General features: G+C 40.0%; 1 protein-coding gene across 1 annotated transcript; it reads right to left on the bottom strand.

Moving 5' to 3' along the window:
- Positions 1–857: 857 nt before the first annotated feature.
- Positions 858–12,957, bottom strand: TMIGD1 (transmembrane and immunoglobulin domain containing 1; the record flags this gene model as incomplete). The annotated part of the gene is made up of 5 exons (XM_079726280.1): positions 858–902; positions 1,956–2,059; positions 6,656–6,934; positions 10,549–10,827; positions 12,876–12,957. The coding sequence occupies 5 exons, from the start codon at positions 12,955–12,957 to the stop codon at positions 858–860; spliced, it is 789 nt and encodes a 262-aa protein (XP_079582406.1).
- Between the last annotated feature and the right edge of the window lie 5,383 nt (positions 12,958–18,340).

Below are 18,340 nucleotides of genomic sequence, written 5' to 3'. Positions count from 1 at the left end.
ACACTAAATGTAAATGGTTACCAATCTTTTCAGGACAAATTTCAATTAATTAACATATCCTTCAAGGAGAAGACTTTAAAAATCTTATCTTTCAATCTTTACAGCTTTCTTCCTGAAAGTGTTCTTGCAAGTATATTAAATTAGTCATAATAACTACTGCTAAGTGCTTAATGAAACACTTCTTCATAACCTCTGACAATTTGACAGGAATGAACTTAGTAATAGCAATAAATACAGATGGGACTACATAAATCAAGGAGGTCCTGATGCAAAACTCTTGCTGTATTAGATGTCATCTTGGCTTTTTCATCTGAAATGAATCAAGAAATTAATTATAATGGTGATCATAACACTAAGAAAAAAAATCAAAACAAAATTCATACTCTTGGAAAGAATGCCTCTGTTCTTTTTAGCCACTGCCCACTTCAGGTATGCTGGAGCCAACGGTCTAAAGGAAGCTCCAAAGAGAAGGCAGAATTTAGGATGAGGAATGTGGCTTCTGACCTGGCTGTGAAGGAGAATGCAGTAGTGGCTTCCCCCAGGGTAAGCTCTCTCAGACATTTACATTGTGTGGCAATAAAAGGCAGTTGCACAAGAATTAGCCTGAAATTGCTTAAAGAAAGAGTAGGCTCAAGACCAAAGGTGTTGTCATTTCTAAGCAACGTTCCAACCTAGCCTCACCTGTCTTCCTCTAAAGTGGAGGCAGATTCTCCTCCACCCTCCATTCTCCTCTGAACCACTTCACCTTCTAGCACCTTACATCTCAGGAGGAGTTTGCCCAGGATGGGCTTTATGATGCACACCACTGACTGCTACCCATCTGCTTATGGAAAATCGTTGACCCCAGCCCAGAGTACTTACAGAGCTGTTCTGCTTTGAAGATCTTTATCCTTTATGCAGAGCTAAAAGCAAACATGACAAGGGCAATGAATTTGCCTGTTTTGCTAAGGCCCATGAATAAACATTTTGAATGCATCAAGGTGGCTCAAGGGACAGGAAACCCAAATGTCTGTTAACCGTCTATGTAGAAAAATACATACCAATACAGAGGTGGCTGGGAATACAGCCACCTCTGCACTGGTCGAGGTCTTATTTCTTTGACCACATTAATCATTTTTATTTAACCTAAGAAAATGTAATTCCACACTGGCCTTTCCTTAGAGGCTTTCTGCCACATTTGCCTGCCTTTGGCACTGGATTAACTGGTGGAGTCAAATGCATAGCATTAACCTATGCATGCAGGTCCTCTGCATCATGCTAACCAACAAGGTTAACCATTCAACAATTCAAACTCCAGCCCACCACAGCCAGGGCATGTGGCTGTACTCAAGAGGTGAGCAGTAAGTGCCATCTTTTCCCCACAGATCTCTGAATCCAGAGCAGATGTGCCTATATATTTATTTATTTATTTATTTATTTATTGTACCAAAGGAACCATAGCAACAATAAAGAGAAATTTAAAAGGAAGAAAAATCAGCACCTACTTCTAACACCACAGCTATTTTCATTCAGGTCTTGTCCATATGCACGTCTATTCTTCTACTCTATTCTTCGTAAAGCTGTACTCATAATAGATGTACAATCTTATTCCCCTTGAGCAACTTCCATTTTAGATCTCATGGTAGAGAGACCAGATCGTTCAAGTATGGTTCCTAATTCTATAGTCACTTATATAGCCAGTTCTCTGCCTTTATTTTTTTTTTATTTTTTTATTTTTTTGCGATACGCGGGCCTCTCACTGTTGTGGCCTCTCCCATTGCGAGCACAGGCTCTGGACGCGCAGGCTCAGCGGCCATGGCTCACGGGTCCAGCCGCACCGCGGCATGTGGGATCTTCCCGGACCGGGGCACGAATCCGTATCCCCTGCATCGACAGGCGGACTCTCAACCACTGCGCCACCAGGGAAGCCCTCTGCCTTTATTTAGATGACTTTTTAGCTTAGAATACTTAGATACCTTCATTATTCTTTTTCTTCTGGCAATCAGTCCAAATAACAAGGTCAGAAAGACCACAATACATGCAGCAATAATGGGTTCTATTGGTACAGATGAAGCTTTATCTGTTGGAAGTGCAAACACAGGAAACAAGAAAATTCACATTTATATGCTTCTAATTTATGTACTTCTAGTATGTCCCAGCCACAGTGCCTTGAACTTAACACTTTTCCTCTTAATTAAATTCTCCAAACAACCTCGAAGAATATTATTATCATTTTTTTTTATAGGCGAGGAACCAGGGGCTTTGAGTTTACTTGTCAAAGTCACAGAACTAGTAACTAGCAGAGACAGGCTTTGAATCCATTCCTTTTTGGAAGGATAATTTATTGTAATATGAATAACTCCCCAAAGTCAGATCATTTTGTGCTTGATCCATAATTTTTGCCATGCAGAAAGCAGAAGTAAGCTGAAATCAATGCTTTTTCCTACCATTTGAAAGCCCGAAAGATGTTGGGAGGTATCCTGGAGGGAGAAAGAGAGGGAGGAAGGTTTTAAGAGGAAGAAGAGAAAAGGTGAGGGAGCTGCTGGACTAAGGAGAGAGGAACAGTGGGATCCTTGTAGCTGTGCTGTGATTGTGCTCCAAGTAGGTGACAAGACATTATACAGGGTGGTTGCATAGTGCCCCCTAGGAAAGTAGAACTCTAAGCATCAGCCTTCCCAATCTTGGCAAAGATTTTCATCTTTCTCTAAATGATATGGAAGAACAGAGAGTCTACTTCTAACTTGGGCTAGGAAGACACCAGCCACCTAGAAGTGAAAGCCCATTCCCTTGTTTTGTGAACACCAGGTAAGCTCAGAGCCATTTTGTACTACAGGTGCAGTCCCTGTGCTTGTAAGCTTTCCAAGAGCCTATGAAAATATTTGAGACCGGAAAGAAAAGTGTTGGCTCCAAAATATGAAAATAAAGTAGCAAAGTTAATCAAAATTCATAAATGTTTAAGCATCTATAAAATGTAATTTTGTGTCAACTATCACCCAACTGTTAAATAATAATAATAACATTTAAAACATAAGAACCAAATTAATAACTTATTTATAGAAAAATTCAAAATGTATGCAAGTTTTAAATACCCTTTCAAATTTTTACAGCAAAAAAGTATACTTAATACTTCATGTTAATATATTTGATATGGGGTGAAACTTACAAAAGTAAGAGTGCTAAGGTCAACAAAGGTATTTAAATGACTCTAAGCTCCTGGATTCTGATGCCACCCTAGGAGGGAAAGGGGCTCCAGTCATGGCTAAGATAAAATTTTTGGAATTTATAGGAAATAAAGAGTGTGCTATTTATTGTATAATTGAGTTTGTAGAGTAAATGAAATCAATAGATTTTTGCTAAATGACTACTGTGTGTTGGGTGCTGTTCTTAGCCCTGAAAAAATAGGACAGGCATGAAAGGCTCCTGTCTCTGAGGAGCTCATATTCTAGTGGGAGAGACTGACATTAAAAAAAAAAACTACTGCAGATTGAGATAGTATTATAAAGGACAAAGTGTTATGAGATAGTATATGAAGGGTGAAAGGAAGAGAGAAGGGGAAGAGAAGACTTTTGATTAATCTAATATCAAAGCCCAAGCCCTATATGCCTCAAGATTATGAAATGGGGTTTATCCCTCCACAATTGTATGAGACACTATTTACCTTTTAACTGTTGTCTTCTCCATTATGTATCCGGCTCAGGATAATTTTAGGGAGTAGATTAAGCATCCTTTACTTTTGCTCTCTCGTGGCTGTTGCTAAAAATTATTCTCATGAGGATGTGGGTGACACCAAACCTCTGGAGAAGCTCTGCTCAGTGGGATTTCTTTTTTTTTTTTTTTTTTAATATTTATTTATTTGGCTGCACTGGGTCTTAGTTGCGGCATGTGGGATCTTTAGTTGCGGCATGTGGGATCTAGTTCCCTAACCAGGGTTTGAACCCGGGCCCCCTGCATTGGCAGCACAAAGTCTTAGCCACTGGACCACCAGGGAAGTCCCTGGGACTTCTTGTAAACCCTGACTCTGTAATAGCCAGCCCTGGGACACACCAAAGGGCATCTTACTGGGGACCCCATGAACTTACAGTGCCAAGGAAAGATGTCAAAATGAAGGAGAGGCAAAGGTGGTACAGTTGGGGGAAAAACTCAGAACTCAGTCACAGATCAGAATATTTTTACCAAGCTGAATAAAATGAAGCCACACGTGACAGCTTTCACCCCATAAACAAACTGAAATAAACTGCCTGACCCACTGGCTCACTATGGATTCCAAGTTTCTGTTGAAAGTGAGTTTGGAAAGTGTAACTGCATCTCTTCCCTATACTCTCTTATTTATAACAGATGTGGTATTTCCCCCCAACCCATCCCAGCCCATATTCATTATGGTAAAATAATCTCAACACGTGGCTAAAATCTTGTGCTCAAGAAAAGATCCGTGATGTCATTTCTCACTTTGCACGGCCTCATTTAGAAACTACCCCACTGAGCCGTGAAGCTGGGAGAGCTCATGGCAAACCTGGCATTTAGCCTGAGCACCAGCATCGGAGTGCTTATGCTCCTAAGGCAGCCAATAGCCAGGCAAGTAATAACGCAGGAAGAAATAAGAAAAACCAGTTGGTTTAGAGGAGCTCAACCCAAAACAGGATTCTGCCCACCTGAAAGCTAATTTGCCAAGCTGGCATCCTGCTTGCCACACAAGCTGTATGTTTAATGTGACATAGAGAAATTATGATTCCTTCTTAACCAAGAGTTTGTGGGTTTGGTTTTTTTTTTTTTTTTTTTTTGCAGTACGCGGGCCTCTCACTGTTGTGGCCTCTCCCATTGCGGAGCACAGGCTCCGGACGTGCAGGCTCAGTGGCCATGGCTCACGGGCCCAGTCGCTCCGCGGCATGTGGGATCTTCCCAGACCAGGGCACGAACCCATGTCCCCTGCATCGGCAGGCGGACTCTCAACCACTGCGCCACCAGGGAAGCCCCTGTGGGTTTGGTTTTTAAAGCAAGTAGCCCCTGGGCATACTGTCACTGTTCTGCAGGAGAAATTACTGAACGCACCAGTAATCACAGTGATGGGCATTCAACTGGCAGCCCCTTCTACCCACCAGCCACTCTACTGGTACAGTAATAAGAAGCCCTATGGTCACATGTCCAACGCTTCTGGCTGGGGTTCAACTGGCTTCCTGAGGACTGGCAAGAAAGGCAATGAGTGGCACAGAGAGGCAAATGACAAAGTGACTGATGTTCTAACAAGATATAGGAGCCTCAGCTTGTTTGGCTGCTACTAGCATCCTGGCCCCAGACCAGGAAATGTGTGCGTGAGCATTATCTGCATCTGCCACTCCAGGTATCTCGCCTTCCTCTTTCTATATGAGTGAAAAATAAGAGGAGGGAAAGACACTTGGAGCTTCTTTTGTTCCTTGTTATTGCAGAGATCATAAACCTGGGTAGAAGAAGCATGAAGCCAAGAGAAAGAAGCTGTTTCCCCCATTCTCCCCAACTCCCTTTTCTGATTAGCCTATAGGTTACAATTTCAGAGTTAGGAGTGATTTTATAGATCTATTTTCTTATCTAGTCAGTATATTTTTCCTCTATGTGTTTATGACTTCTCTTCCGTTTGTCACTAAGCTGTTAACTCAAAAGTCCAGTTTCGGATTTCCCTGGTGGCGCAGTGGTTAAGAATCTGCCTGCCCATGCAGGGAACATGGGTTCCAGCCCTTGTCCGGGAAGATCCCACATGCTGCGGAACAACTAAGCCTGTGCACCACAACTACCGAGTTTGCGCTCTAGAACCTGCAAGCCACAACTACTGAGTCCGCATGCCACAACTACCGAAGCCTGCGCTCCTAGGGCCTGTGCTCCGCAACAAGAGAAGCCACCGCAATGAGAAGCCCACGCACCGCAACAAAGAGTAGCCCCCACTCGCCGCAACTAGAGAAAGCCCGCGCGCAGCCATGAAGACCCAACACAGCCAAATTAAAAAAAAAAAAAGTCCAGTTCCTACAAACCTTGTTGCCTAAGAAAATTCATGGAAATACTCCTCCATAAAAGCCAACCAGAACTGTCTTCTACTACTTGATTCTAGAAAAGGACCTTTGCTCAAAAAGCAGTATCCTATATGGAATGGGAATAATTCCCCTAAAAGAAACAACTAGAATTCCTTGGATCGAGATAATTCTCCAAAGAAAATCCTAGCTACTAATCATAATTGTCATCATCATTAGTTGTCACAAAAAATATTTACTGAGCATCTCTCTGAGTTTTGTACTATGCTAGATATTACTTTAAAAAAGTTACCTTTGTGGATGGACCTCAAAAGTATTACGCTCTCTGTCGATTTGACAGAGAAAGACAAATACTGTATGTTATCACTTATATGTGGAAAAAAAATAAATGAATGTATAAAACAAAACAGAAACAGACTCACAGATATAGAAAACAAACTAGTGGATACCAGTGAGGAGAGGGAAGGAGGGAGGGGCAAGATAGGGGTATAGGATTATGAGATACAAACTCTGTGTATAAGCAACAAGGGTATATTGTACAACACAGGGAAATATAGCCATTGTTTTGTAATAATGTGAAAGGGAGTATAATCTATAAAAATATTAAATCACTATGCTGTACACCTGAAACTAACATAATATGATAAATCAACTATATTTCAGTAAATAAACAAGAGAGTTACCTTTGACAATAAGGTGAAAGTCCTTGGTCTTCATTTCCATAAGTGAATTTGCAATACAGCTGTAGGTTCCGTTGTCAGATTTCTTGACTTTGGTGATTGACAGTTGAAGATACTCACTTGTCTGTTGGATTTGGTGATGGTTTTTCTCTAAATTCAAGAAGCCACTGTTTTTGTACCACATCATTTGAGCCTGGGGGTTGGATTTCACATTGCAAACCAACTTCACATCACTGCCTTCCTCAGCTGTTTGGAAGTCCTTTCCACTTAGGAGAGGAGGAACTGCAAGACGCAAGCATTTAAGTTTAATTAGCAGATAAGCAGTAGTTTATTGCCCGTGTTCAAGATGTCCCTTCAGTCTATCTCATGTAGTCATTCATTTATTTGACAAAAATTTATTGAGTACCTATTGTTTGGCAAGCACTGGGTTAGGAACCAGGGGTACAATGGTAAATAACCTACATCCATTTTCAAACTTAATAGCACTTTTTTTTTTTTTTTTTTTTTGCAGTACGCGGGCCTCTCACTGTTGTGGCCTCTCCCGTTGCGGAGCACAGGCTCCGGACGTGCAGGCTCAGCGACCGTGGCTCATGGGCCTAGCCGCTTCGCGGCACATGGGATCTTCCTGGACTGGGGCACGAGCCCGCGTCCCCTGCATCGGCAGGCGGACTCTCAACCACTGCGCCACCAAGGAAGCCCTTAATAGCACTTTTAATGTGGTGGGGAAGACAAACCATGAAACAAATGTATATAATAATGAATCTGTATTAAGTAGACAATTTGTAACACATGGAACAATAACCATACTTGCCCTGGCCAGAGATTTACCAATGCATATTTGCATTTCCTCAATGATCTTCTAGAAATAATGTCCTTCTATCAGAAGGCACTCCAATCGTGGCAACTCTGGCATCCATGGAAGATGAGCATAACCTTGAGTCCCTCTCAACCTTCTGTGTGAGCAACTTCTTATTCCCTTCATGATAAGGACATCTGTAGACCCATAGATTGTCAAACACATTTATCTTCACCAAATGATTCCAACCCTTACTACCACCAGGGCTTTCCAACATCTAGGGGGAGAAATGGCTGAACTGACTCTCCCCTCTTCTCCATGCTCCTTGAATTTTTTTGGCCAAGGTACAGAAGAGTAATAAAATGCATGAAAAGTGGGCAGGAGTAAAGAGGTAGACGCAGAGAAGGAGGGAAAAAAGGAGCTTGTATAATCTGCACACTGAATAATTAGACCCTGAGTAGGCTGTGCTATTAATAGCTCTCTCAGAAGAATGACATTTTATTGCTCTTCGGAATGTGTTTGAATTCTGTATCCATGTCCAACAAGAATGTTGTATGGTATTCAGATAGTTGTTCCTTTTTATTTAACTATTTAAAATTAATTTTTAAGCATATCGGCTCTACATGAGCATTCCCTTTTAAAAGTATTAGTACAGGGCTTCCCTGGTGGTGCAGTGGTTGAGAGTCAGCCTGCCGATGCAGGGGACACGGGTTCGAGCCCCGGTTCAGGAAGATCCCACATGCCGTGGAGCGGCTGGGCTCGTGAGCCATGGCCCCTGAGCCTGTGCTCCGCAGCGGGAGAGGCCACAACAGTGAGAGGCCCGCGTACCGCAAAAAATAAATAAATAAATAAATAAATAAAATAAAAGTATTAGTACATTTCAGATAAAGTTAAGGTCCTCCTTGACTCCATCCTGGTCACTTCCTGACTCCCCAGAGACACCCCGTGCTATGAGTTTGATGTAAATACTTGCAGATCTTTTTTTTTTAATAGTATTTTTAAAATACATATGATATTCCCATAGGAAACATACTGTATTGTTCTAGGAGGGTGAGAAGTGTTTACAGAAAAGACTTCACTCTCTCAACAATTGCACGCTTTGAGATATATTCATGTTGAACCACAGAATTCCAGCTCATTGCTTTTAGAGTGCTATAGTATAATATCTGACTCTTTAATTATTTTATTTTGACGGGCATCAGGTTATTTTCATTTTAAAATGCTAAACAGTGCTTCAATAAACATCCTTTAAAAAAAAAAAGAATGGGCTCAGGACAGAACCCTGTGTAGTGGCTATAATCTAAAGACTAAAAGCAAAAGCAAGGAGAAAAATGTGACCAGATGTTCAGCAAATATTTAAATAAAATCTAAAAGGAAAAGTCAAAAAAATCCTTGTATATGTCTCTTTATGCATATGTGCATGTATTTCTCTAAGGTTAACATCTCAAAGCAGAAACGCTGGGTCATAGGGTAGGTGCGCTTTAAATTTTGATAGATATTGCAAAAGAGGTGGTCTCAATTTATACTTTCAGCAACAACGTATAAAAGAAGTTTCTGCACACCCTCCTCAAATAGTGTATTATCAAGTTTCCATTGAGTTCTTGGTCTGCCATTTATAACAATAATCCATAATACTTACTCAAGACTGTACATGATATTCTTGTCACTTTTATGACCTTATCTTGATTTATTGATTGATGAGTTTGTGTCAGTTATTGTCACTATGAATCACTGGCCAATTGGTTTTTTTTCTATATATGTGCAACGATGATAATATTAAATGTGGAATCAGGCTGGGAAACTGAAAATCATTTTTTTAAGCCACTGAATCATATTATCGGCATTTCTACTGTGTCTCTCTTAAGGTTACAATGGAAAGAGCACTAGATTAGGAGCCTGGGGATTTGTGTTCTGTTCTCAGCTCCAGATGTGATAATTAGGGCCTTCATTCTGGGCCTCAGTTTCCTTGTCTGTCATTTTATAAGGATTACAAAAGCTCCAAGGTATGCTGCTAGTCTTGGATTCTAACAAAGTTGCCAAGAGATAGCTTGTTAAAAATCACATTTTATCAATTCACAGGAAATAAAAAGCAAAGCTCCTTTGTCCAGAAACATGTAAATGATTCACTCTGGAAGCTCAAGCTGCAGGATGCCAGCAGATTCCAGCACTGGATTCCTTGGCATTTTTCCCACCCTTTTATCTCCGGAACAATGGCATCAATTTTTCACAGAAAAGTTTGCTGAGCTCATGGGATCAAATGGCTTTGACATTTTATTACTAGGTTCCAAGTCCAGAGCTCTTTCAACCAGACCGCACCATATTATCACCCTTACTCACATCACCCCTCACCACACTATCCACACCCCCCTCACGTAGAACCAGTTTTCCACCCAAACCACCTACATGATCACCTCCATAGACTCATTCAAAGGACAACTAACCTCAGATAGTTCCACCAATGGGTTACCAGTACCTGGAACCCAAATATCAAAGAGCTTCACCTTTGAGGGTTTAAGGTGATGTCAAAAGATTCCCAATGAATATCTTTCTAAGTAGAACACAAAAGCTAGAAAAACTTTTAAGAAAGAAAAGATTGGTAATTTTAAATACAGAAACATTTAAAATTTCAATATGGCAAAGAAAAGAACTATTTTAAAATGTCAAAAATAAGTAGACGAAATACTTATCATTCAAAATGACAAAAGGCTAATTTCCTTAATGTACAAAGCGCTTCCACAAATCAATAAGAAAAAGGCAAATAACCCAATAGAAACATGGGTAAAGGACATGAGCAAGCATTTTGCAGACAAGAACCATGAAAAGGTAATGCATTTACGAAAAGGTGAACACCCTCATTCCTGATTTAGAAAATGAAAATAAAATTTCAAGTCAGGCTGGCAGATTCTTAGAGCTTGAGGATACTCAGGCTCATGAGGGTGTGGGAAACAGGCACCCTCATGCGTTGTTGTGGGATCATAAATAGGGCAATTGGGCAGTATCAAGCAAATGTTAAAATACACATACTCTTCAGACCCAGATTTCATCTACCACTGTGTACAGGCAACACAAACTAACTAGCAGTTTCTTTCCCCTCACTCACAAGTGACATTCAGCACCACTGAGATGGACGTCGACTGATTCCTCCTCAGCTTGCAGGTAAAGGTGATGCCGTTGTCATTTTCACTGATGGAAGTGACACAGACAGAGCTTGAGTTGATTTTGTTTCCAGATTTCAAATCCACTCTCCCATCTTCGCGGTACCAGAGAAGTTCTTCTTCTCTGGTATGGTTTTGAACAGCACAGTTCAGAGATGCTTCGAGGCCAGGCTCAGTGTCCAGAATATAGTTTTCAGTTTTACCATTCACAGTTAAAACAGAACCTGGGAGTGCAGGAAGAAACTATTAAGATAGAGTAAACAATCTAAATGACCATAATTAGAGAATTGGCTAAATATATTACATCGGTACAATGAAATGCCCTGCAGTGATTAAAAATAGTCATATTGGGCTTCCCTGGTGGCGCAGTGGTTGAGAGTCCGCCTGCCGATGCAGGGGACACGGGTTCGTGCCCCGGTCTGGGAGGATCCCACATGCCGCGGAGCGGCTGGGCCCGTGGGCCGTGGCCGCTGGGCCTGCGCGTCCGGAGCCTGTGCTTCGCAGCGGGAGAGGCCGCGGCGGTGAGAGGCCCGCGTACAGCATGAAAAAAAAAAAAAAAGTCATATTGAGCTATGTGATTTTACAAGGAAAAGATCGAAAAGGATTTAATTTAAAAAAGGAAAAGGTTAAAAAAGGGTGGTTACCAAATTTTGCTGCACATTGGAATCATCTGGGGATCTTCAAAAACGTACTGATGCCTGGCTCCCACCCCCAGACGTTCTGACTAATTAATATTAGTGTAACCTGGGCACTGGGGTTTTAAAAAAGCTCCCAGGTGATTCTAGTATGCAGAGAAGTTTGAGAACCACTGGGTTAGAAAACAATATGTATGGAATTACCCCATTTATACACACACACACACACACACATATACATATATATATATGTATACATATATATGTATGGACAAGTCTTGGGAAAATCCTATCTATATATTGACTAGGATTGATAAAAATAGAGAAAATGGCGGAGAAATAGTTACCAGATCTAAATTGTTTACTTCAAGTGCTTGGAAATAGCATAGTAAGGGGATGGGAGTGGGGAAATACAAAGGAGAAAGAAAGAGCAAAATGAAAAATATTTAAGACGTAATATTAGGTGAATAGGCAGAATGTAAAGTACATCTCTAACAATTCCTATAAATATATCAAAATTGAATATGCATGTGGGCAAAAGCTAATTTGAAAACATTTTTGATTAGATGATGGGATTATAGACAAATTTGGTTTTGTATATCTGATGTTTCACTATTCTACTGACAGTGTAGTAAAATAAGATGTTTAAACATCTGTGGTTTGTGCGGTAAAGTTGTTGTTGTGGGGTGGATGATCAGGATATATAGCAGTTAATCTCTACCTCTGATTTTTAGAAATCCATCGTAACATCCCTAAATTTCAGTTTGTACTTCCCCCATTTAGAAGCAAGTAACAAAGCTAAAAAATGACTTTAGCTGCCACAAACTTGCCCCCTATATATCATTTGTTAATATATTCTGTAAATGCATTAACTTTTCCTTTAAAAAGCATGAACTACTGGTGATTGCTGCCTAGCATTTTTTTAAAACCTGGAAGAATATACATCAAAACGTTGAGTGGTTATCTCTTTTTTTTTTTTTTTTTTTTTTTTTGCGGTACGCGGGCCTCTCACTGCTGTGGCCTCTCCCGTTGCAGAGCACAGGCTCTGGACGCGCAGGCCCAGCGCTCCGCGGCATGTGGGATCCTCCCGGACCGGGGCACAAACCCGCGTCCCCTGCATCGGCAGGTGGACTCTCAACCACTGCGCCACCAGGGAAGCCCAAGTGGTTATCTCTTGATGATGGGATTTGGGGGAATTTTTACTTTTCTTTATTCTTTTATATATTTCCTAACTTATATTACAATGACTGCTTATCACTTTTTGAATCAAGAAGGAAAAAGGTATTTCCAGGTTGGGGTGGGGAGCAAACGTAGAAAAGATTGTCATGTATGTTGTATGCTCAAATAAAGAGCAGAGGTTTATTTTAGATATGATTAGTAATGAAATGCATTAAAATGTAGGAAAATTCTGGCTGTGGCTCTGGAGAGAATAAAATATTTCACCCTGTCTTATAATATTAGAACCATGAAAATATTTTTCCACTTAATTTTTCACTATTTTATCTGACTTCTGTACTCTGAGCCATATCAACTGTGTAATCATTCCATTTTGGATTTTGTATTTTCCCAAAGCCCCCAATCATTTTATAATCTGAAATTTTCTTTATTTAAAAAGAAGCCCAAAAGTATTAACTTACTTGTCATCTCATGTGGCAGAAATAAAATCACTAAGAGAAGAAATCTGTACATTTGCATTAGGCTGCTGGTCTTCCATGCCATGTTTAATGAATTTAAGTCTGATCTGCTGGGGGAAAAAGAGTGCATTTGGTTCTGCACTTTGGTCTACACTGAGCTTATGAACCTTCCTCTTGTCTATTATATATTTAAAATAAAGTCCCAGATGAGTCATCCCAGTTATAATGGTACTATTTCTAGTTTTTAATTAAACAATCTTGTTCTGACTACTAAGTTCAAAGTACTTCTAGTATTAGGTTTTCTTTTTTCTGCGGTACGCGGGCCTCTCACTGTTGTGGCCTCTCCCGTTGAGGAGCACAGGCTCCAGACGCGCAGGCTCAGCGGCCATGACTCACGGGCCCAGCCACTCCGCGGCATGTGGGATCTTCCCGGACTGGGGCACGAACCTGTGTTCCCTGCATCAGCAGGCGGACTCTCAACCACTGCGCCACCAGGGAAGCCCGTATTAGGGTTTTTTTAAAAGACAGCAAAACACGAAACCACAAGGAAATAGGCCATAAAATAGAGGGAAGCTACAGAGCGCCCCCGAGGAAGGTGAAACCAGTCTTCCCTAGAGACATTGATAGAATGTCATTTTAACAGTAAGAAAAGTGAAATTTCCTTTCTGCTCAGATAGCCTCTGCTGAACAAAGTAATTCTTGTCTTGAAAGCCTCTCTTGGGACATTTTTCATAAAGTTGCTCTCTGCTAATAGAGGGTTTTTGAAACTGTTCCAAATCACATAGATTCAAATGGCTTGTACCTTAGAAAAGACTCAATTTGAACATGGCCTCTAGTCTTTTTTTTAAAGATTTATTTATTATTTATTTATTTAATTTATTTTTGGCTGTGTCAGGTCTTAGTTGCAGCGCACGGGATCTTTGCTGTGGTGCGTGGGCTTCTCTCTAGTTGTGGCGCACAAGCTTAGTTGCCCCGTGGCATGTGGGATTTTAGTTCCCTGACCAAGGACTGAACCTGCATCCCCTGCATTGTAAAGCAGATGCTTTACCACTGGACCACCAGTGAAGTCCCAGCCTCAGGCTTTAAACCACATTAATCTCTGCTTTCCCCCTTCCCTCCACCCCTCATAACACTCTTCCCCCTTGACCCAGCATGGGCTAAAAAGAATAAATAACAAAGGCCTCTTTTCTCCCTTCTTCTGTGCTTTTCCTGCTGCCATCTCTCTCCCAAAGATATTCCTTGCTTCCATCTGGGAGAAACATGTATTTATTACTTCCTTTCAGGAGTATCACTATAAATACAGTAGAAACACATGTGGAATGTTTTCTAAGCAACAGGCAGTGTGCTAAACACTTTACATACATTATTTCAATCTCAGTTAAGCCCCTAACAAGCTTCTTGAGGTCATTTCTAAAGGTTTTGAGAGATTATATAATTTGACCAAATGTCAAATTACATGATCTGTAAATGTCAGGGTGACGATTCTAACCCAGGACTCCTAAAGCAAGGTTCTTCTTCACCATGCTGCTGCCTAGGTAAACATTATCTTCCTTAAAGAAACTGCTGTTAATCCCTTCCTGTCCCTGTCCACTCCAAACACCTCAGCAACTTGGAGTTTTGTCCTCTTCACACAAATATAAATCTTCAAGAGCTGGAACATACCTATGACTTTTGGGGGCTGGCTTTGCTTCTCCCCATGCCAGGCCTGTCCTGCCAGGAGCAAGTTTCATTCCTGCCAGGCTCACTCTTTCTGGCTGGCAAGTCTTCATCAATCTTTCAGTAAGATGCTATTAGAAATAATATTGATTCTTTTATAATTTAAAAATTTTGTCAGTAAGATTTCCAGTACAGCACTGTTAACAGTGAGGATTTCAGAATTTGGTCATTAATAGAGTTTTCTCAAGCACTCTCCACTGTAGGTGCTTAGTAAACAGTGAGAGTGTGGGCTTCTTAGCAGACCTCACCCTACCCTATTAAGGAGGATGATTGCTGTCTCCCTTTATCTTCCACCCCATTAAGAAAACAAGTTTTCAAAATGAATTTCTCTCACTTGACTTGTTTTTAATTTTCATGACTCTCTACTTTCTATGCAAGACAAAGTCTTACCACTTACCCACTGAGCTCTGAAAGCTGACTTCCTTGGCCAATTGTTCCTCCGTCTGGGAACCTGAATCCTTTTCCTGTTACCATCTTTATAATACTTGAATCTGAACACTTTATGACAGTAGGGTCAAGTAAATAAGATACATTGGGTTCAAAGTCTGTTTCTCTTTGTGGATTCTTAGAGAAGACAGTAATTGGGAAAGGCATCTTCTTAAGATCCAAGTTTCTCTGTGTACTTAAGTTACTGGGTGGGGCCAGGTATTACTAACAAGGATGTAATTGTTCCAAGAAAGCCTGACCTTGTGCAAAAATTGTAGCACATCTCACTGAGAGTTGTCATGCTCAAGTTAGATGGCTGTGCTTGATAATCTGACAGCCTGAGAATTGTGATAGGGCAAGTCTGAGGGGAGTCTGATTTTCACAGCAGCTGAAAACTGGAAGAGTCCACACAACTTAAATAATGCTGGAAAAATAATACTTACCACTGGCAACCCAAGTGTAGTATATAAGCTGTGCTAAGACAGGCATGGCAGGGGAAAGTTTTATCCCTTTGAGGCTCTCAACTGACTGGGAATCCTTGCTTTACACTTTTAAGAATTAGCAATTTGAAGATAACATTTTTATTTATTTGTTTGTTTATTTATTTATTTATTTTTTATTCAGCAGGTTCTTATTAGTCATCAATATTATACACATCAGTGTATACATGCCAATCCCAATCTCCCAATTCAGCACACCACCATCCCCACCCTCCCACAGCTTTCCCCCCTTGTTGTCCATACATTTGTTCTCTACATCTGTGTCTCAATTTCTGCCCTGCAAACCAGTTCATCTGTACCATTTTTCTAGGTTCCACATATATGCATTAATATACGATATTTGTTTTTCTCTTTCTGACTTACTTCACTCTGTATGACAGTTTCTAGATCCATCCACGTCTCAACAAATGACCCAATTTCGCTCCTTTTTATGGCTGAGTAATATTCCATTGTATGTATATATGTACCACATCTTTATCCATTCATCTGTCGATGGGCATTTAGGTTGCTTCCATGACCTGGCTATTGTAAGTAGTGCTGTAATGAACATTGGGGTGCATGTGTCTTTTTGAATTGTGGTTTTCTCTGCATATATGCCCAGTAGTGGGATTGCTGGGTCATATGGTAATTCTATTTTAGGTTTTTTAAGGAACCTCCATACTGTTCTCCATAGTGGCTGTATCAGTTTACATTCCCACCAACAGTTCAAGAGGGTTCCCTTTTCTCCACACCCTCTCCAGCATTTGTTGTTTGTAGATTTTCTAATGAAGCCCATTCTAACCGGAGTGAGGTGATACCTCATTGTAGTTTTGATTTGCATTTCTCTAATAATTAGTGATGTTGAGCAGCTTTTCATGTGCTTCTTGGCCATCTGTATGTCTTCTTTGGAGAAAAGTCTATTTAGGTCTTCTGCCCATTTTTGGATTGGGTTGTTTCTTTTTTTAATATTGAGCTGCATGAGCTGTTTATATATTTTGGAGATTAATCCTTTGTCGGTTGATTCATTTGCAAATATTTTCTCCCATTCTGAGGGTTGTCTTTTCATCTTGTTTATGGTTTTCTTTGCTGTGCAAAAGCTTTTAAGTTTCATTAGGTCCCATTTGTTTATTTTTGTTTTTATTTCCATTACTCTAGGAGGTGGATCAGAAAAGATCTTGCTGTGATTTATGTCAAAGGGTGTTCTTGCTATGTTTTCCTCTAAGAGTTTTATAGTGTCTGGTCTTACATTTAGGTCTCTAATCCTCTTTGAGTTTATGGTGTTAGGGAGTGTCCTAATTTCATTCTTTTACATGTAGCTATCCAGTTTTCCCAGCACCACTTATTGAAGAGACTGTCTTTTCTCCATTGTATATCCTTGCCTCCTTTGTCATAGATTAGTTGACCATAGGTGCGTGGGTTTACCTCTGGGCTTTCTATCTTGTTCCATTGATCTATGTTTCTGTTTTTGTGCCAATGCCATATTGTCTCGATTACTGTAGCTTTGTAGTATAGTCTGAAGTCAGGGAGCCTGATTCCTCCAGCTCTGTTTTTTTTTCCCTCAAGACTGCTTTGGCTATTTGTGGTCTTTTGTGTCTTCATACAAATTTTAAGATTTTTTGTTCTAGTTCTGTAAAAAATGTCATTGGTAATTTGATAGGGATTGCATTGAATCTGTAGATTTCTTTGAGTAGTATAGTCATTTTCACAGTATTGATTATTCCAATCCAAGAACATGGTATATCTCTCCATCTGTTGGTATCATCTTTAATTTCTTTCATCAGTGTCTTATAGTTTTCTGCATACAGGTCTTTTGTCTCCCTAGGTAGGTTAATCCTAGGTATTTTATTTATTTTTTGTTGCAAAGGTAAGTGGGAGTGTTTCCTTAATTTCTTTTTCAGATTTTTCATCATTAATGTATAGGAATGCAAGAGATTTCTGTGCATTAATTTTGTATCCTGCAACTTTACCAAATTCATTGATTAGCTCTAGTAGTTTTCTGGTGGCATCTTTAGGATTCTCTATCTATAGTATCATGTCATCTGCAAACAGTGACAGTTTTACTTCTTCTTTTCCAATTTATATTCCTTTTATTTCTTTTTCTTCTCTGGTTGCCATAGCTAGGACTTCCAAAACTATGTTGAATAATGAAGATAACATTTTTAATTGGTTAAAAATACATATGTTTATGATATCACTTATATATGGAATCTAAAATATGACACAAATGAACTTATCTACAAAACAGAAACAAACTCACAGACACAGAGAAGAGACTGTGGTTGCCAAGCGGGAGGAGAGAGGCAGAGGGATGGACTGGGAGTCTGGGGTTAGTAGATGTAATTATATATAGAATGGATAAAAAACACAGTCCTACTGTATAGCACAGGGAACTATGTACAATATCCTGTGATAAACCATAATGGAAAAGAATATGAAAAAGAATGTATATATATGTATAATTGAATCACTGCTGTACAGCAGAAATTAACACAACATTGTAAGTCAACTACACTTCGATAAAAGAAATTTTTAAAAATACATGTTAATGGTGTTGTTGCAACATGAATTTTATCTGGCAAGTACTGTTGTTCCCATTCATACAAGAATAGAATAAAAAAATATTTATGGTCATCTGTACATTTTAATACATTGGTTAAGAACACCAGAGATCTGCTGCTTGCTAGCTGTATGACTTCATAAAGTTATTTTACTTCTAGGGTCCTCAGGTTCTTCATCAATACAATGGGAATAATAATAGTGTCCTCTCTACAAGGTCACTTGAGGATTAAATGAAATAAAGCATGTGAAGCAGCCACACAGTAAGCTCTTATTAAGCAGTAGCTATTA

This window comes from Hyperoodon ampullatus (assembly GCF_949752795.1).
Source record: "Hyperoodon ampullatus genome assembly, chromosome: 19".
Classification (NCBI taxonomy): Eukaryota; Metazoa; Chordata; class Mammalia; order Artiodactyla; family Ziphiidae; genus Hyperoodon; species Hyperoodon ampullatus.
The sequence above is the reverse complement of the archived record's forward strand: the minus strand, read 5'-3'. Positions and strand labels throughout refer to the sequence as shown.